The 22073-nt window shown below is 38.5% G+C and overlaps 2 protein-coding genes across 2 annotated transcripts; both read left to right on the forward strand.

Annotated features, from left to right (window-relative positions):
• The first annotated feature begins 1103 nt into the window (after positions 1-1103).
• LOC124742246 lies at positions 1104-1577 on the forward strand. The gene has a single exon (XM_047248779.1). The coding sequence runs from the start codon at positions 1104-1106 to the stop codon at positions 1575-1577; it is 474 nt and encodes a 157-aa protein (XP_047104735.1).
• A 3813-nt stretch (positions 1578-5390) lies between these two features.
• LOC124742247 lies at positions 5391-6367 on the forward strand. Its single transcript, XM_047248780.1, has 2 exons — positions 5391-5928; positions 6045-6367. Exons 1-2 carry the CDS (start codon positions 5391-5393, stop codon positions 6365-6367), a joined length of 861 nt encoding a protein of 286 aa, XP_047104736.1.
• Positions 6368-22073: the final 15706 nt, after the last annotated feature.

The raw sequence follows: 22073 nt of genomic DNA on the forward strand, positions 1-22073 counted from the left end.
AGTATGGGGAAAACGCAAGTATGGGAAAAACGCAACTATGGGAAAAACGCAAATATGGGAAAAACGCAAACATGGGAAAAACGCAAACATGGGAAAAACGCAAACATGGGAGAAACGCAAAAATGGGAAAAACGCAAACATGGGAAAAACGCAAACATGGGAAAAACGCAAATGTAGTGAAAGAGAAATTTGTGGCACAACTTGACAAGAGGATAGAATCAGTTGGTAGGACATAGCCTGAAGCCTCAAGGGTTAACGAAATATAGGTCAAAAGCAAATATGGGAAAAACGCAAATATGGGAAAAACGCAAATATGGGAAAAACGCAAATATGGGAAAAACGCAAATATGGGAAAAACGCAAATATGGGAAAAACGCAAATATGGGAAAAACGCAAATATGGGAAAAACGCAAGTATGGGAAAAACGCAAGTATGGGAAAAACGCAAGTATGGGAAAAACGCAAGTATGGGAAAAACGCAAATATGGGAAAAACGCAAACATGTGAAAAACGCAAATGTAGTGAAAGAGAAATTTTTGGCACAACTTGACAAGAGGAAAGAATCTGTTGGTAGGGCATAGTCTGAAGCCTCAAGGGTTAACGAAATATAGGTCAAAAGCAAATATGGGAAAAACGCAAATATGGGAAAAACGCAAATATGGGAAAAACGCAAACATGGGAAAAACGCAAACATGGGAAAAACGCAAACATGGGAAAAACGCAAACATGGGAAAAACGCAAATGTAGTGAAAGAGAAATTTGTGGCACAACTTGACAAGAGGATAGAATCAGTTGGTAGGACATAGCCTGAAGCCTCAAGGGTTAACGAAATATAGGTCAAACGCAAATATGGGAAAAACGCAAATATGGGAAAAACGCAAATATGGGAAAAACGCAAATATGGGAAAAACGCAAATATGGGAAAAACGCAAATATGGGAAAAACGCAAATATGGGAAAAACGCAAATATGGGAAAAACGCAAATATGGGAAAAACCCAAATATGGGAAAAACCCAAATATGGGAAAAACGCAAATATGGGAACAACGCAAATATGTGAACAACGCAAATATGTGAACAACGCAAATATGGGAACAACGAAAATATGGGAACAACGAAAATATGGGAACAACGAAAATATGGGAACAACGAAAATATGGGAACAACGAAAATATGGGAACAACGAAAATATGGGAACAACGCAAATATGGGAACAACGCAAGTATGGGAAAAACGCAAGTATAGGAAAAACGCAAGTATGGGAAAAACGCAAGTATGGGAAAAACGCAAGTATGGGAAGAACGCAAATATGGGAGAAACGCAAACATGGGAAAAACGCAAACATGGGAAAAACGCAAACATGGGAAAAACGCAAACATGGGAAAAACGCAAACATGGGAAAAACGCAAACATGGGGAAAACGCAAACATGGGGAAAACGCAAACATGGGAAAAACGCAAACATGGGAAAAACGCAAACATGGGGAAAACGCAAACATGGGGAAAACGCAAACATGGGAAAAACACAATTATGGGAAAAACGCAAATGTAGTGATAGAGAAATTTGTGGCACAACTTGACAAGAGGAAAGAATCAGTTGGTATGACATAGTCTGAAGCCTCAAGGGTTAACGAAATATAGGTCAAACGCAAATATGGGAAAAACGCAAATATGGGAAAAACGCAAATATGGGAAAAACGCAAATATGGGAAAAACGCAAATATGGGAAAAACGCAAATATGGGAAAAACGCAAATATGGGAAAAACGCAAATATGGGAAAAACGCAAAGATGGGAAAAACGCAAAGATGGGAAAAACGCAAAGATGGGAAAAACGCAAAGATGGGAAAGACGCAAAGATGGGAAAAACGCAAAGATGGGAAAAAACCAAAGATGGGAAAAACGCAAAGATGGGATAAACGCAAACATGGGAAAAACGCAAACATGGGAAAAACGCAAACATGGGAAAAACGCAAACATGGGAAAAACGCAAACATGGGAAAAACGCAAACATGGGAAAAACGCAAACATGGGAAAAACACAAACATGGGAAAAACGCAAACATGGGAAAAACGCAAATGTAGTGAAAGAGAAATTTGTGGCACAACTTGACAAGAGGAAAGAATCAGTTGGTAGGACATAGTCTGAAGCCTCAAGGGTTAACGAAATATAGGTCAAAAGCAAATATGGGAAAAACGCAAGTATGGGAAAAACGCAAGTATGGGAAAAACGGAAGTATGGGAAAAACGCAAGTATGGGAAAAACGCAAATATGGGAAAAACGCAAATATGGGAAAAACGCAAATATGGGAAAAACGCAAATATGGGAAAAACGCAAATATGGGAAAAACGCAAATATGGGAACAAGGAAAATATGGGAACAAGGAAAATATGGGAACAAGGAAAATATGGGAACAAGGAAAATATGGGAACAAGGAAAATATGGGAAAAACGCAAATATGGGAACAACGGAAATATGGGAACAACGCAAATATGGGAACAACGCAAATATGGGAGAAACGCAAATATGGGAGAAACGCAAATATGGGAGAAACGCAAATATGGGAGAAACGCAAATATGGGAAAAACGAAAATATGGGAAAAACGCAAATATGGGAAAAACGCAAACATGGGAAAAACGCAAACATGAGAAAAACGCAAACATGGGAAAAACAGAAACATGGGAAAAACGCAAACATGGGAAAAACGCAAACATGGGAAAAACGCAAACATGGGAAAAACGCAAACATGGGAAAAACGCAAATGTAGTGAAAGAGAAATTTGTGGCACAACTTGACAAGATGAAAGAATCAGTTGGTAGGACATAGTCTGAAGCCTCAAGGGTTAACGAAATATAGGTCAAAAGCAAATATGGGAAAAACGCAAATATGGGAAAAACGCATATATGGGAAAAACGCATATATGGGAAAAACGCATATCTGGGAAAAACGCAAATATGGGAAAAACGCAAATATTTGAAAAACGCAAATATGGGAAAAACGCAAATATGGGAAAAACGCAAATATGGGAAAAACGCAAATATGGGAAAAACGCAAATATGGGAAAAACGAAAATATGGGAAAAACGCAAATATGGGAAAAACGCAAATATGGGAAAAACGCAATTATGGGAAAAACGCAATTATGGGAAAAACGCAATTATGGGAAAAGCGCAAATATGGGAAAAATGCAAATGTAAGAAAAAAGAAATTCGTGGCACAACTTTACAATAGGAAAGAATCGGTTGGTTGGACATAGTCTGAAGCATGAGGGGTTCAGGAAATATGGGAAAAACGCAAGTATGGGAAAAGCGCAAGTATGAGAAAAGCGTAAATATGGGAGAAACGCAAATGTAGTGAAAGAGAAATTTGTGGCACAACTTGACAAGAGGAAAAAATCAGTTGCTAGGACATAGTCTGAAGCCTCAAGGGTCAAACGCAAATATGAGAAAAATGGAAATAAGGGGAAAACGCAAATATGGGAAAAACGCAAATATGGGAAAAACGAAAAAATGGGAAAAACGCAAAAAGGGGAAAAACGCAAAAATGGGAAAAACGCAAAAATGGGAAAAACGCAAATATGGGAAAAACGCAAATATGGGAAAAACGCAAATATGGGAAAAACGCAAATATGGGAAAAACGCAAATATGGGAAAAACGCAAAGATGGGAAAAACGCAAACATGTGAAAAACGCAAATGTAGTGAAAGAGAAATTTTTGGCACAACTTGACAAGAGGAAAGAATCAGTTGGTAGGGCATAGTCTGAAGCCTCAAGGGTTAACGAAATATAGGTCAAAAGCAAATATGGGAAAAACGCAAATATGGGAAAAACGCAAATATGGGAAAAACGCAAACATGGGAAAAACGCAAACATGGGAAAAACGCAAACATGGGAAAAACGCAAACATGGGAAAAACGCAAATGTAGTGAAAGAGAAATTTGTGGCACAACTTGACAAGAGGATAGAATCAGTTGGTAGGACATAGCCTGAAGCCTCAAGGGTTAACGAAATATAGGTCAAACGCAAATATGGGTAAAACGCAAATATGGGAAAAACGCAAATATGGGAAAAACGCAAATATGGGAAAAACGCAAATATGGGAAAAACGCAAATATGGGAAAAACGCAAATATGGGAAAAACGCAAATATGGGAAAAACGCAAATATGGGAAAAACGCAAATATGGGAAAAACCCAAATATGGGAAAAACCCAAATATGGAAAAACGCAAATATGGGAACAACGCAAATATGTGAACAACGCAAATATGTGAACAACGCAAATATGGGAACAACGAAAATATGGGAACAACGAAAATATGGGAACAACGAAAATATGGGAACAACGAAAATATGGGAACAACGAAAATATGGGAACAACGAAAATATGGGAACAACGCAAATATGGGAACAACGCAAGTATGGGAAAAACGCAAGTATAGGAAAAACGCAAGTATGGGAAAAACGCAAGTATGGGAAAAACGCAAGTATGGGAAGAACGCAAATATGGGAGAAACGCAAACATGGGAAAAACGCAAACATGGGAAAAACGCAAACATGGGAAGAACGCAAACATGGGAAAAACGCAAACATGGGAAAAACGCAAACATGGGGAAAACGCAAACATGGGGAAAACGCAAACATGGGAAAAACGCAAACATGGGAAAAACGCAAACATGGGGAAAACGCAAACATGGGGAAAACGCAAACATGGGAAAAACACAATTATGGGAAAAACGCAAATGTAGTGAAAGAGAAATTTGTGGCACAACTTGACAAGAGGAAAGAATCAGTTGGTATGACATAGTCTGAAGCCTCAAGGGTTAACGAAATATAGGTCAAACGCAAATATGGGAAAAACGCAAATATGGGAAAAACGCAAATATGGGAAAAACGCAAATATGGGAAAAACGCAAATATGGGAAAAACGCAAATATGGGAAAAACGCAAATATGGGAAAAACGCAAAGATGGGAAAAACGCAAAGATGGGAAAAACGCAAAGATGGGAAAAACGCAAAGATGGGAAAAACGCAAAGATGGGAAAAACGCAAAGATGGGAAAAAACCAAAGATGGGAAAAACGCAAAGATGGGATAAACGCAAACATGGGAAAAACGCAAACATGGGAAAAACGCAAACATGGGAAAAACGCAAACATGGGAAAAACGCAAACATGGGAAAAACGCAAACATGGGAAAAACGCAAACATGGGAAAAACGCAAACATGGGAAATACGCAAACATGGGAAAAACGCAAACATGGGAAAAACGCAAATGTAGTGAAAGAGAAATTTGTGGCACAACTTGACAAGAGGAAAGAATCAGTTGGTAGGACATAGTCTGAAGCCTCAAGGGTTAACGAAATATAGGTCAAAAGCAAATATGGGAAAAACGCAAGTATGGGAAAAACGCAAGTATGGGAAAAACGGAAGTATGGGAAAAACGCAAGTATGGGAAAAACGCAAATATGGGAAAAACGCAAATATGGGAAAAACGCAAATATGGGAAAAACGCAAATATGGGAAAAACGCAAATATGGGAACAAGGAAAATATGGGAACAAGGAAAATATGGGAACAAGGAAAATATGGGAACAAGGAAAATATGGGAACAAGGAAAATATGGGAAAAACGCAAATATGGGAACAACGGAAATATGGGAACAACGCAAATAAGGGAACAACGCAAATATGGGAGAAACGCAAATATGGGAGAAACGCAAATATGGGAGAAACGCAAATATGGGAGAAACGCAAATATGGGAGAAACGGAAATATGGGAAAAACGAAAATATGGGAAAAACGCAAATATGGGAAAAACGCAAACATGGGAAAAACGCAAACATGAGAAAAACGCAAACATGGGAAAAACAGAAACATGGGAAAAACGCAAACATGGGAAAAACGCAAACATGGGAAAAACGCAAACATGGGAAAAACGCAAACATGGGAAAAACGCAAATGTAGTGAAAGAGAAATTTGTGGCACAACTTGACAAGATGAAAGAATCAGTTGGTAGGACATAGTCTGAAGCCTCAAGGGTTAACGAAATATAGGTCAAAAGCAAATATGGGAAAAACGCAAATATGGGAAAAACGCATATATGGGAAAAACGCATATATGGGAAAAACGCATATCTGGGAAAAACGCAAATATGGGAAAAACGCAAATATTTGAAAAACGCAAATATGGGAAAAACGCAAATATGGGAAAAACGCAAATATGGGAAAAACGCAAATATGGGAAAAACGCAAATGTGGGAAAAACGAAAATATGGGAAAAACGCAAATATGGGAAAAACGCAAATATGGGAAAAACGCAATTATGGGAAAAACGCAATTATGGGAAAAGCGCAAATATGGGAAAAATGCAAATGTAAGAAAAAAGAAATTCGTGGAACAACTTTACAATAGGAAAGAATCGGTTGGTTGGACATAGTCTGAAGCATGAGGGGTTCAGGAAATATGGGAAAAACGCAAGTATGGGAAAAGCGCAAGTATGAGAAAAGCGTAAATATGGGAGAAACGCAAATGTAGTGAAAGAGAAATTTGTGGCACAACTTGACAAGAGGAAAAAATCAGTTGCTAGGACATAGTCTGAAGCCTCAAGGGTCAAACGCAAATATGAGAAAAATGGAAATATGGGGAAAACGCAAATATGGGAAAAACGCAAATATGGGAAAAACGAAAAAATGGGAAAAACGCAAAAAGGGGAATAACGCAAAAATGGGAAAAACGCAAAAATGGGAAAAACGCAAAAATGGGAAAAACGCAAATATGGGAAAAACGCAAATATGGGAAAAACGCAAATATGGGAAAAACGCAAATATGGGAAAAACGCAAAGATGGGAAAAACGCAAATATGGGAAAAACGCAAATATGGGAGAAACGCAAATATGGGAGAAACGCAAATATAGGAGAAACGCAAATATGGAAAAACGCAAATATGGGAAAAACGCAAATATGGGAAAAACGCAAATATGGGAAAAACGCAAACATGGGAAAAACGCAAACATGGGAAAAACGCAAACATGGGAAAAACTCAAACATGGGAAAAACTCAAACATGGGAAAAACGCAAACATGGGGAAAACGCAAACATGGGAAAAACGCAAACATGGGAAAAACGCAAACATGGGAAAAACGCAAACATGGGAAAAACGCAAACATGGGAAAAACGCAAACATGGGAAAAACGCAAATGTAGTGGAGAAGAAATTTGTGGCACAACTTGGCAAGAGGAAAGAATCAGTCGGTAGGACATAGCCTGAAGCCTCAAGGGTTAACGAAATATGGGTAAAAAGCAAATATGGGAAAAACGCAAATATGAGAAAAACCCAAATATGAGAGAAACGCAAGTATGGGAAAAACGCAAGTATCGGACAAACGCAAGTATGGGAAAAACGCAAGTATGGGAAAAACGCAAGTATGGGAAAAACGCAAGTATGGGAAAAACGCAAGTATGGGAAAAACGCAAATATGGGAAAAACGCAAATATGGGAAAAACGCAAATATGGGAAAAACGCAAATATGGGAAAAACGCAAATAAGGGAAAAACGCAAATATGGGAAAAACGCAAATATGGGAAAAACGCAAATATGGGAAAAACGCAAATATTGGAAAAACGCAAATATGGGAACAACGAAAATATGGGAACAACGCAAATATGGGAACAACGCAAATATGGGAACAACGCAAATATGGGAACAACGCAAATATGGGAACAACGCAAAAATGGGAAAAACGCAAGTATGGGAAAAACGCAATTATGGGAAAAACGCAATTATGGGAAAAACGCAATTATGGGAAAAACGCAATTATGGGAAAAACGCAATTATGGGAAAAACGCAATTATGGGAAAAACGCAATTATGGGAAAAACGCAATTATAGAAAAAACGCAAATATGGGAAAAATGCAAATGTAAGAAAAAAGAAATTCGTGGCACAACTTGATAATAGGAAAGAATCAGTTGGTTGGACATAGTCTGATCATGAAGGGTTCAGGAAATATGGGAAAAACGCAAGTATGGGAAAAGTGCAAGTATGGGAAGAGCGTAAATATGGGAAAAACGCAAATGTAGTGAAAGAGAAATTTGTGGCACAACTTGACAAGCGGAAAGAATCAGTTGCTAGGACATAGTCTGAAGCCTCAAGGGTTAACGAAATATAGGTCAAACGCAAATATGGGAAAAACGCAAATATGGGAAAAACGCAAATATGGGAAAAACGCAAATATGGGAAAAACGCAAATATGGGAAAAACGCAAATATGAGAAAAACGCAAATATGGGAAAAACGAGAATATGGGAAAAACGCAAATATGGGAAAAACGCAAATATGGGATAAACGCAAATATGGGAAAAACGCAAATATGGGAAAAACGCAAGTATGGGAAAAACGCAAGTATGGGAAAAACGCAAGTATGGGAAAAACGCAGGTATGGGAAAAACGCAGGTATGGGAAAATCGCAAGTATGGGGAAAACGCAAGTATGGGAAAAACGCAACTATGGGAAAAACGCAAATATGGGAAAAACGCAAACATGGGAAAAACGCAAACATGGGAAAAACGCAAACATGGGAAAAAGGCAAAAATGGGAAAAACGCAAACATGGGAAAAACGCAAACATGGGAAAAACGCAAATGTAGTGAAAGAGAAATTTGTGGCACAACTTGACAAGAGGATAGAATCAGTTGGTAGGACATAGCCTGAAGCCTCAAGGGTTAACGAAATATAGGTCAAAAGCAAATATGGGAAAAACGCAAATATGGGAAAAACGCAAATATGGGAAAAACGCAAATATGGGAAAAACGCAAATATGGGAAAAACGCAAATATGGGAAAAACGCAAGTATGGGAAAAACGCAAGTATGGGAAAAACGCAAGTATGGGAAAAACGCAAGTATGGGAAAAACGCAAATATGGGAAAAACGCAAACATGGGAAAAACGCAAATGTAGTGAAAGAGAAATTTGTGGCACAACTTGACAAGAGGAAAGAATCAGTTGGTAGGGCATAGTCGGAAGCCTGAAGGGTTAACGAAATATAGGTCAAAAGCAAATATGGGAAAAACGCAAATATGGGAAAAACGCAAATATGGGAAAAACGCAAACATGGGAAAAACGCAAACATGGGAAAAACGCAAACATGGGAAAAACGCAAACATGGGAAAAACGCAAATGTAGTGAAAGAGAAATTTGTGGCACAACTTGACAAGAGGATAGAATCAGTTGGTAGGACATAGCCTGAAGCCTCAAGGGTTAACGAAATGTAGGTCAAACGCAAATATGGGAAAAACGCAAATATGGGAAAAACGCAAATATGGGAAAAACGCAAATATGGGAAAAACGCAAATATGGCAAAAACGCAAATATGGGAAAAACGCAAATATGGGAAAAACGCAAATATGGGAAAAACGAGAATATGGGAAAAACGAAAATATGGGAAAAACGCAAATATGGGAAAAACGCAAATGTGGGAAAAACGCAAATATGGGAAAAACGCAAATATGGGAAAAACGCAAGTATGGGAAAAACGCAAGTATGGGAAAAACGCAAGTATGGGAAAAACGCAAGTATGGGAAAAACGCAAGTATGGGAAAAACGCAGGTATGGGAAAAACGCAGGTATGGGAAAAACGCAAGTATGGGGAAAACGCAAGTATGGGAAAAACGCAACTATGGGAAAAACGCAAATATGGGAAAAACGCAAACATGGGAAAAACGCAAACATGGGAAAAACGCAAACATGGGAAAAACGCAAAAATGGGAAAAACGCAAACATGGGAAACACGCAAACATGGGAAAAACGCAAATGTAGTGAAAGAGAAATTTGTGGCACAACTTGACAAGAGGATAGAATCAGTTGGTAGGACATAGCCTGAAGCCGCAAGGGTTAACGAAATATAGGTCAAAAGCAAATATGGGAAAAACGCAAATATGGGAAAAACGCAAATATGGGAAAAACGCAAATATGGGAAAAACGCAAAGATGGGAAAAACGCAAATATGGGAAAAACGCAAATATGGGAAAAACGCAAATATGGGAGAAACGCAAATATGGGAGAAACGCAAATATGGAAAAACGCAAATATGGGAAAAACGCAAATATGGGAAAAACGCAAATATGGGAAAAACGCAAACATGGGAAAAACGCAAACATGGGAAAAACGCAAACATGGGAAAAACTCAAACATGGGAAAAACTCAAACATGGGAAAAACTCAAACATGGGAAAAACGCAAACATGGGGAAAACGCAAACATGGGAAAAACGCAAACATGGGAAAAACGCAAACATGGGAAAAACGCAAACATGGGAAAAACGCAAACATGGGAAAAACGCAAACATGGGAAAAACGCAAACATGGGAAAAACGCAAATGTAGTGAAGAAGAAATTTGTGGCACAACTTGGCAAGAGGAAAGAATCAGTTGGTAGGACATAGCCTGAAGCCTCAAGGGTTAACGAAATATGGGTAAAAAGCAAATATGGGAAAAACGCAAATATGAGAAAAACCCAAATATGAGAAAAACGCAAGTATGGGAAACACGCAAGTATGGGAAAAACGCAAGTATCGGACAAACGCAAGTATGGGAAAAACGCAAGTATGGGAAAAAAGCAAGTATGGGAAAAACGCAAGTATGGGAAAAACGCAAGTATGGGAAAAACGCAAATATGGGAAAAACGCAAATATGGGAAAAACGCAAATATGGGAAAAACGCAAATATGGGAAAAACGCAAATATGGGAAAAACGCAAATAAGGGAAAAACGCAAATATGGGAAAAACGCAAATATGGGAAAAACGCAAATATGGGAAAAACGCAAATATGGGAAAAACGCAAATATGGGAACAACGAAAATATGGGAACAACGCAAATATGGGAACAACGGAAATATGGGAACAACGCAAATATGGGAACAACGCAAATATGGGAACAACGCAAATATGGGAACAACGCAAATATGGGAAAAACGCAAGTATGGGAAAAACGCAAGTATGGGAAAAACGCAAGTATGGGAAAAACGCAAAAATGGGAAAAACGCAAATATGGGAAAAACGCAAATATGGGAAAAATGGAAACATGGGAAAAACGCAATTATGGGAAAAACGCAATTATGGGAAAAACGCAATTATGGGAAAAACGCAATTATGGGAAAAACGCAATTATGGGAAAAACGCAATTATGGGAAAAACGCAATTATGGGAAAAACGCAATTATGGGAAAAACGCAATTATGGAAAAAACGCAAATATGAAAAAAATGCAAATGTAAGAAAAAAGAAATTCGTGGCACAACTTGACAATAGGAAAGAATCAGTTGGTTGGACATAGTCTGATCATGAAGGGTTCAGGAAATATGGGAAAAACGCAAGTATGGGAAAAGTGCAAGTATGGGAAGAGCGTAAATATGGGAAAAACGCAAATGTAGTGAAAGAGAAATTTGTGGCACAACTTGACAAGCGGAAAGAATCAGTTGCCAGGACATAGTCTGAAGCCTCAAGGGTTAACGAAATATAGGTCAAACGCAAATATGGGAAAAAAGCAAATATGGGAAAAACGCAAATATGGGAAAAACGCAAATATGGGAATAACGCAAATATGGGAAAAACGCAAATATGAGAAAAACGCAAATATGGGAAAAACGAGAATATGGGAAAAACGCAAATATGGGAAAAACGCAAATATGGGAAAAACGCAAATATGGGAAAAACGCAAATATGGGAAAAACGCAAATATCGGAAAAACGCAAGTATGGGAAAAACGCAAGTATGGGAAAAACGCAAGTATGGGAAGAACGCAAGTATGGGAAAAACGCAAGTATGGGAAAAACGCAAGTATGGGAAAAACGCAGGTATGGGAAAAACGCAGGTATGGGAAAATCGCAAGTATGGGGAAAACGCAAGTATGGGAAAAACGCAACTATGGGAAAAACGCAAATATGGGAAAAACGCAAACATGGGAAAAACGCAAACATGGGAAAAACGCAAACATGGGAAAAAGGCAAAAATGGGAAAAACGCAAACATGGGAAAAACGCAAACATGGGAAAAACGCAAATGTAGTGAAAGAGAAATTTGTGGCACAACTTGACAAGAGGATAGAATCAGTTGGTAGGACATAGCCTGAAGCCTCAAGGGTTAACGAAATATAGGTCAAAAGCAAATATGGGAAAAACGCAAATATGGGAAAAACGCAAATATGGGAAAAACGCAAATATGGGAAAAACGCAAATATGGGAAAAACGCAAATATGGGAAAAACGCAAATATGGGAAAAACGCAAATATGGGAAAAACGAGAATATGGGAAAAACGAAAATATGGGAAAAACGCAAATATGGGAAAAACGCAAATATGGGAAAAACGCAAATATGGGAAAAACGCAAGTATGGGAAAAACGCAAGTATGGGAAAAACGCAAGTATGGGAAAAACGCAAGTATGGGAAAAACGCAAGTATGGGAAAAACGCAGGTATGGGAAAAACGCAGGTATGGGAAAAACGCAAGTATGGGGAAAACGCAAGTATGGGAAAAACGCAACTATGGGAAAAACGCAAATATGGGAAAAACGCAAACATGGGAAAAACGCAAACATGGGAAAAACGCAAACATGGGAAAAACGCAAAAATGGGAAAAACGCAAACATGGGAAAAACGCAAACATGGGAAAAACGCAAATGTAGTGAAAGAGAAATTTGTGGCACAACTTGACAAGAGGATAGAATCAGTTGGTAGGACATAGCCTGAAGCCTCAAGGGTTAACGAAATATAGGTCAAAAGCAAATATGGGAAAAACGCAAATATGGGAAAAACGCAAATATGGGAAAAACGCAAATATGGGAAAAACGCAAATATGGGAAAAACGCAAATATGGGAAAAACGCAAATATGGGAAAAACGCAAGTATGGGAAAAACGCAAGTATGGGAAAAACGCAAGTATGGGAAAAACGCAAGTATGGGAAAAACGCAAATATGGGAAAAACGCAAACATGGGAAAAACGCAAATGTAGTGAAAGAGAAATTTGTGGCACAACTTGACAAGAGGAAAGAATCAGTTGGTAGGGCATAGTCTGAAGCCTCAAGGGTTAACGAAATATAGGTCAAAAGCAAATATGGGAAAAACGCAAATATGGGAAAAACGCAAATATGGGAAAAACGCAAACATGGGAAAAACGCAAACATGGGAAAAACGCAAACATGGGAAAAACGCAAATGTAGTGAAAGAGAAATTTGTGGCACAACTTGACAAGAGGATAGAATCAGTTGGTAGGACATAGCCTGAAGCCTCAAGGGTTAACGAAATATAGGTCAAACGCAAATATGGGAAAAACGCAAATATGGGAAAAACGCAAATATGGGAATGGGAAAAACGCAAATATGGGAAAAACGCAAATATGGGAAAAACGCAAATATGGGAAAAACGCAAATATGGGAAAAACGAAAATATGGGAAAAACGCAAATATGGGAAAAACGCAAATATGGGAAAAACGCAATTATGGGAAAAACGCAATTATGGGAAAAACGCAATTATGGGAAAAGCGCAATTATGAGAAAAATGCAAATGTAAGAAAAAAGAAATTCGTGGCACAACTTGACAATAGGAAAGAATCGGTTGGTTGGACATAGTCTGAAGCATGAGGGGTTCAGGAAATATGGGAAAAACGCAAGTATGGGAAATACGCAAAGATGGGAAAAACGCAAATATGGGAAAAACGCAAATATGGGAAAAACGCAAATATGGGAAAAACGCAAACATGGGAAAAACGCAAACATGGGAAAAACGCAAACATGGGAAAAACTCGAACATGGGAAAAACTCAAACATGGGAAAAACGCAAACATGGGGAAAACGCAAACATGGGAAAAACGCAAACATGGGAAAAACGCAAACATGGGAAAAACGCAAACATGGGAAAAACGCAAATGTAGTGAAGAAGAAATTTGTGGCACAACTTGGCAAGAGGAAAGAATCAGTTGGTAGGACATAGCCTGAAGCCTCAAGGGTTAACGAAATATAGGTAAAAAGCAAATATGGGAAAAACGCAAATATGAGAAAAACCCAAATATGAGAAAAACGCAAGTATGGGAAAAACGCAAGTATGGGAAAAACGCAGGTATCGGACAAACGCAAGTATGGGAAAAGCGCAAGAATGGGAAAAACGCAAGTATGGGAAAAACGCAAGTATGGGAAAAACGCAAGTATGGGAAAAACGCAAATATGGGAAAAACGCAAATATGGGAAAAACGCAAATATGGGAAAAACGCAAATATGGGAAAAACGTAAATAAGGGAAAAACGCAAATATGGGAAAAACGCAAATATGGGAAAAACGCAAATATGGGAAAAACGCAAATATGGGAAAAACGCAAATATTGGAACAACGCAAATATGGGAACAACGAAAATATGGGAACAACGCAAATATGGGAACAACGCAAATATGGGAACAACGCAAATATGGGAACAACGCAAATATGGGAACAACGCAAACATGGGAAAAACGCAAACATGGGAAAAACGCAAACATGGGAAAAACGCAAACATGGGAAAAACGCAAACATGGGAAAAACGCAAACATGGGAAAAACGCAAACATGGGAAAAACGCAAACATGGGAAAAACGCAAACATGGGAAAAACGCAAACATGTGAAAGACGCAAACATTGGAAAGACGCAAACATGAGAAAGACGCAAACATGGGAAAGACGCAAACATGGGAAAGACGCAAACATGGGAAAGACGCAAACATGGGAAAAACGCAAACATGGGAAAAACGCAAACATGGGAAAAACGCAAACATGGGAAAAACGCAAACATGGGAAAAACGCAAATGTAGTGAAGAAGAAATTTGTGGCACAACTTGACAAGAGGAAAGAATCAGTTGGTAGGACATAGCCTGAAGCCTCAAGGGTTAACGAAATATAGGTCAAAAGCAAATATGGGAAAAACGCAAATATGGGAAAAACGCAAATATGGGAAAAACGCAAATATGGGAAAAACGCAAATATGGGAAAAACGAAAATATGGGAACAACGCAAATATGGGAAAAACGCAAGTATGGGAAAAACGCAAGTATGGGAAAAACGCAAGTATGGGAAAAACGCAAAAATGGGAAAAACGCAAATATGGGAAAAATGCAAAAATGGGAAAAACGCAAATATGGGAAAAACGCAAATATGGGAAAAACGCAATTATGGGAAAAACGCAATTATGGGAAAAACGCAATTATGGGAAAAACGCAATTATGGGAAAAACGCAATTATGGGAAAAACGCAATTATGGGAAAAACGCAATTATGGAAAAAACGCAAATATGGGAAAAATGCAAATGTAAGAAAAAAGAAATTCGTGGCACAACTTGACAATAGGAAAGAATCAGTTGGTTGGACATAGTCTGATCATGAAGGGTTCAGGAAATATGGGAAAAACGCAAGTATGGGAAAAGTGCAAGTATGGGAAGAGCGTAAATATGGGAAAAACGCAAATGTAGTGAAAGAGAAATTTGTGGCACAACTTGACAAGCGGAAAGAATCAGTTGCTAGGACATAGTCTGAAGCCTCAAGGGTTAACGAAATATAGGTCAAACGCAAATATGGGAAAAACGCAAATATGGGAAAAACGCAAATATGGGAAGAACGCAAATATGGGAATAACGCAAATATGGGAAAAACGCAAATATGAGAAAAACGCAAATATGGGAAAAACGAGAATATGGGAAAAACGCAAATATGGGAAAAACGCAAATATGGGAAAAACGCAAATATGGGAAAAACGCAAATATGGGAAAAACGCAAATATCGGAAAAACGCAAGTATGGGAAAAACGCAAGTATGGGAAAAACGCAAGTATGGGAAAAACGCAAGTATGGGAAAAACGCAAGTATGGGAAAAACGCAAGTATGGGAAAAACGCAAGTATGGGAAAAACGCAGGTATGGGAAAAACGCAGGTATGGGAAAATCGCAAGTATGGGGAAAACGCAAGTATGGGAAAAACGCAACTATGGGAAAAACGCAAATATGGGAAAAACGCAAACATGGGAAAAACGCAAACATGGGAAAAACGCAAACATGGGAAAAAGGCAAAAATGGGAAAAACGCAAACATGGGAAAAACGCAAACATGGGAAAAACGCAAATGTAGTGAAAGAGAAATTTGTGGCACAACTTGACAAGAGGATAGAATCAGTTGGTAGGACATAGCCTGAAGCCTCAAGGGTTAACGAAATATAGGTCAAAAGCAAATATGGGAAAAACGCAAATATGGGAAAAACGCAAATATGGGAAAAACGCAAATATGGGAAAAACGCAAATATGGGAAAAACGCAAATATGGGAAAAACGCAAATATGGGAAAAACGCAAATATGGGAAAAACGAGAATATGGGAAAAACGAAAATATGGGAAAAACGCAAATATGGGAAAAACGCAAATATGGGAAAAACGCAAATATGGGAAAAACGCAAGTATGGGAAAAACGCAAGTATGGGAAAAACGCAAGTATGGGAAAAACGCAAGTATGGGAAAAACGCAAGTATGGGAAAAACGCAGGTATGGGAAAAACGCAGGTATGGGAAAAACGCAAGTATGGGGAAAACGCAAGTATGGGAAAAACGCAACTATGGGAAAAACGCAAATATGGGAAAAACGCAAACATGGGAAAAACGCAAACATGGGAAAAACGCAAACATGGGAAAAACGCAAAAATGGGAAAAACGCAAACATGGGAAAAACGCAAACATGGGAAAAACGCAAATGTAGTGAAAGAGAAATTTGTGGCACAACTTGACAAGAGGATAGAATCAGTTGGTAGGACATAGCCTGAAGCCTCAAGGGTTAACGAAATATAGGTCAAAAGCAAATATGGGAAAAACGCAAATATGGGAAAAACGCAAATATGGGAAAAACGCAAATATGGGAAAAACGCAAATATGGGAAAAACGCAAATATGGGAAAAACGCAAATATGGGAAAAACGCAAGTATGGGAAAAACGCAAGTATGGGAAAAACGCAAGTATGGGAAAAACGCAAGTATGGGAAAAACGCAAATATGGGAAAAACGCAAACATGGGAAAAACGCAAATGTAGTGAAAGAGAAATTTGTGGCACAACTTGACAAGAGGAAAGAATCAGTTGGTAGGGCATAGTCTGAAGCCTCAAGGGTTAACGAAATATAGGTCAAAAGCAAATATGGGAAAAACGCAAATATGGGAAAAACGCAAATATGGGAAAAACGCAAACATGGGAAAAACGCAAACATGGGAAAAACGCAAACATGGGAAAAACGCAAATGTAGTGAAAGAGAAATTTGTGGCACAACTTGACAAGAGGATAGAATCAGTTGGTAGGACATAGCCTGAAGCCTCAAGGGTTAACGAAATATAGGTCAAACGCAAATATGGGAAAAACGCAAATATGGGAAAAACGCAAATATGGGAAAAACGCAAATATGGGAAAAACGCAAATATGGGAAAAACGCAAATATGGGAAAAACGCAAATATGGGAAAAACGCAAATATGGGAAAAACGAAAATATGGGAAAAACGCAAATATGGGAAAAACGCAAATATGGGAAAAACGCAATTATGGGAAAAACGCAATTATGGGAAAAACGCAATTATGGGAAAAGCGCAATTATGAGAAAAATGCAAATGTAAGAAAAAAGAAATTCGTGGCACAACTTGACAATAGGAAAGAATCGGTTGGTTGGACATAGTCTGAAGCATGAGGGGTTCAGGAAATATGGGAAAAACGCAAGTATGGGAAATACGCAAAGATGGGAAAAACGCAAATATGGGAAAAACGCAAATATGGGAAAAACGCAAATATGGGAAAAACGCAAACATGGGAAAAACGCAAACATGGGAAAAACGCAAACATGGGAAAAACTCAAACATGGGAAAAACTCAAACATGGGAAAAACGTAAACATGGGGAAAACGCAAACATGGGAAAAACGCAAACATGGGAAAAACGCAAACATGGGAAAAACGCAAACATGGGAAAAACGCAAATGTAGTGAAGAAGAAATTTGTGGCACAACTTGGCAAGAGGAAAGAATCAGTTGGTAGGACATAGCCTGAAGCCTCAAGGGTTAACGAAATATAGGTAAAAAGCAAATATGGGAAAAATGCAAATATGAGAAAAACCCAAATATGAGAAAAACGCAAGTATGGGAAAAACGCAAGTATGGGAAAAACGCAGGTATCGGACAAACGCAAGTATGGGAAAAGCGCAAGTATGGGAAAAACGCAAGTATGGGAAAAACGCAAGTATGGGAAAAACGCAAGTATGGGAAAAACGCAAATATGGGAAAAACGCAAATATGGGAAAAACGCAAATATGGGAAAAACGTAAATAAGGGAAAAACGCAAATATGGGAAAAACGCAAATATGGGAGAAACGCAAATATGGGAAAAACGCAAATATGGGAAAAACGCAAATATTGGAACAACGCAAATATGGGAACAACGAAAATATGGGAACAACGCAAATATGGGAACAACGCAAATATGGGAACAACGCAAACATGGGAAAAACGCAAACATGGGAAAAACGCAAACATGGGAAAAACGCAAACATGGGAAAAACGCAAACATGGGAAAAACGCAAACATGGGAAAAACGCAAACATGTGAAAGACGCAAACATTGGAAAGACGCAAACATGAGAAAGACGCAAACATGGGAAAGACGCAAACATGGGAAAGACGCAAACATGGGAAAGACGCAAACATGGGAAAAACGCAAACATGGGAAAAACGCAAACATGGGAAAAACGCAAACATGGAAAAAACGCAAACATGGGAAAAACGCAAATGTATTGAAGAAGAAATTTGTGGCACAACTTGACAAGAGGAAAGAATCAGTTGGTAGGACATAGCCTGAAGCCTCAAGGGTTAACGAAATATAGGTCAAAAGCAAATATGGGAAAAACGCAAATATGGGAAAAACGCAAATATGGGAAAAACGCAAATATGGGAAAAACGCAAATATGGGAAAAACGCAAATATGGGAAAAACGCAAAAATGGGAACAACGCAAATATGGGACAACGCAAATATGGGAACAACGCAAATATGGGAACAACGCAAATACGGGAAAAACGCAAATACGGGAAAAACGCAAATACGGGAAAAACGCAAATACGGGAAAAACGCAAACATGGGAAAAACGCAAACATGGGAAAAACGCAAACATGGGAAAAACGCAAACATGGGAAAAACGCAAACATGGGAAAAACGCAAACATGGGAAAAATGCAAACAAGGGAAAAACGCAAACATGGGAAAAACGGAAACATGGGAATAACGCAAACATGGGAAAAACGCAATCATGGGAAAAACGCAAACATGGGAAAAACGCAAACATGGGAAAGACGCAAACATGGGACAAACGCAAACATGGGAAAAACGCAAACATGGGAAAAACGCAAACATGGGAATAACGCAAATGTAGTGAAGAAGAAATTTGTGGCACAACATGACAAGAGGGAAGAATCAGTTGGTAGGACATAGCCTGAAGCCTCAAGGGTTAACGAAATATAGGTCAAAAGCAAATATGGGAAAAACGCAAATATGGGAAAAACGCAGATATGGGAAAAACGCAAATATGGGAAAAACGCAAATATGGGAAAAACGCAAATATGGGAAAAACGCAAGTATGGGAAAAACGCAAATATGGGAAAAACGCAAATATGGGAAAAACGCAAATATGGGAAAAACGCAAGTATGGGAAAAGCGCAAGTATGGGAAAAGCGCAAGTATGGGAAAAGCGCAAGTATGGGAAAAACGCAAGTATGGGAAAAACGCAATCATGGGAAAAACGCAATCATGGGAAAAACGCAATCATGGGAAAAACGCAAACATGGGAAAAACGCAAACATGGGAAAAACACAAACATGGGAAAAACACAAACATGGGAAAAACACAAACATGGGAAAAACGCAAACATGGGAAAAACGCAAACATGCGAAAAACGCAAATGTAGCGAAAGAGAAATTTGTGGCACAACTCGACAAGAGGAAAGGATCAGTTGGTAGGAGATAGTCTGAAGCCTCAAGGGTTAACGAAATATAGGTGAAAAGCAAAAATGGGAAAAACGCAAATATGGGAAAAACGCATATATGGGAAAAACGCATATATGGGAAAAACGCAAATATGGGAAATACGCAAATATGGGAAATACGCAAATATGGGATAAACGCAAATATGGGAAAAACGCAAATATGGGAAAAACGCAAATATGGGAAAAACGCAAATATGGGAAAAACACAAATATGGGAAAAACGCAAATATGGGAAAAACGCAAATATGGGAAAAACGCAAATATGGGAAAAACGCAATTATGGGAAAAACGCAAACATGGGAAAAACGCAAACATGGGAAAAACGCAAACATGGGAAAAACGCAAACATGGGAAAAACGCAAACATGGGAAAAACGCAAACATGGGAAAAACGCAAACATGGGGAAAACGCAAACATGGGCAAAACGCAAATATGGGAAAAACGCAAACATGGGAAAAACGCAAACATGGGGAAAACGCAAAGATGGGGAAAACGCAAACATGGGAAAAACACAATTATGGGAAAAACGCAAATGTAGTGAAAGAGAAATTTGTGGCACAACTTGACAAGAGGAAAGAATCAGTTGGTATGACATAGTCTGAAGCCTCAAGGGTTAACGAAATATAGGTCAAACGCAAATATGGGAAAAACGCAAATATGGGAAAAACGCCAATATTGGAAAAACGCAAATATGGGAAAAACGCAAATATGGGAAAAACGCAAATATGGGAAAAACGCAAATATGGGAAAAACGCAAATATGGGGAAAACGCAAAAATGGGAAAAACGCATATATGGGAAAAACGCAAATATGGGAAAAACGCAAATATGGGAAAAACGCAAATATGGGAAAAACGCAAATATGGGAAAAACGCAAAGATGGGAAAAACGCAAATATGGGAAAAACGCAAATATGGGAAAAACGCAAATATGGGAGAAACGCAAATATGGGAGAAACGCAAATATGGGAGAAACGCAAATATGGAAAAACGCAAATATGGGAAAAACGCAAATATGGGAAAAACGCAAATATCGGAAAAACGCAAACATGGGAAAAACGCAAACATGGGAAAAACGCAAACATGGGAAAAACTCAAACATGGGAAGAACTCAAACATGGGAAAAACTCAAACATGGGAAAAACGCAAACATGGGGAAAACGCAAACATGGGAAAAACGCAAACATGGGAAAAACGCAAACATGGGAAAAACGCAAACATGGGAAAAACGCAAACATGGGAAAAACGCAAACATGGGAAAAACGAAAACATGGGAAAAACGCAAATGTAGTGAAGAAGAAATTTGTGGCACAACTTGGCAAGAGGAAAGAATCAGTTGGTAGGACATAGCCTGAAGCCTCAAGGGTTAACGAAATATAGGTAAAAAGCAAATATGGGAAAAACGCAAATATGAGAAAAACCCAAATATGAGAAAAACGCAAGTATGGGAAAAACGCAAGTATGGGAAAAACGCAAGTATCTGACAAACGCAAGTATGGGAAAAACGCAAGTATGGGAAAAACGCAAGTATGGGAAAAACGCAAGTATGGGAAAAACGCAAGTATGGGAAAAACGCAAATATGGGAAAAACGCAAATATGGGAAAAACGCAAATATGGGAAAAACGCAAATATGGGAAAAACGCAAATATGGGAAAAACGCATATATGGGAAAAACGCAAACATGGGAAAAACGCAAACATGGGAAAAACGCAAACATGGGAAAAGCGCAAACATGGGAAAAACGCAAACATGGGAAAAACGCAAACATGGGAAAAACGCAAACATGGGAAAAACGCAAACATGGGAAAAACGCAAACATGGGAAAAACGCAAACATGGGAAAAACGCAAACATGGGAAAAACGCAAACATTGGAAAAACGCAAACATGGGAATAACGCAAACATGGGAAAAACGCAAACATGGGAAAAACGCAAACATGTGAAAGACGCAAACATTGGAAAGACGCAAACATGGGAAAGACGCAAACATGGGAAAGACGCAAACATGGGAAAGACGCAAACATGGGAAAGACGCAAACATGGGAAAA

The sequence above is a fragment of the Schistocerca piceifrons genome, unplaced genomic scaffold, assembly GCF_021461385.2.
Source record: "Schistocerca piceifrons isolate TAMUIC-IGC-003096 unplaced genomic scaffold, iqSchPice1.1 HiC_scaffold_2249, whole genome shotgun sequence".
Lineage (NCBI taxonomy): Eukaryota > Metazoa > Arthropoda > Insecta > Orthoptera > Acrididae > Schistocerca > Schistocerca piceifrons.

What these genes read in the sequence shown, in the direction of transcription:
- LOC124742246 (XM_047248779.1), top strand. Translation starts at nt 1,104, where the DNA reads ATGGGAACAACGAAAATATGGGAACAACGAAAATATGGGAACAACGAA.
- LOC124742247 (XM_047248780.1), top strand. Translation starts at nt 5,391, where the DNA reads ATGGGAAAAACGCAAGTATGGGAAAAACGGAAGTATGGGAAAAACGCA. An exon ending in AACGCAAACATGGGAAAAAC is followed by an intron (nt 5,929 to 6,044) that starts GCAAACATGGGA and finishes AACGAAATATAG; the next exon opens with GTCAAAAGCAAATATGGGAA.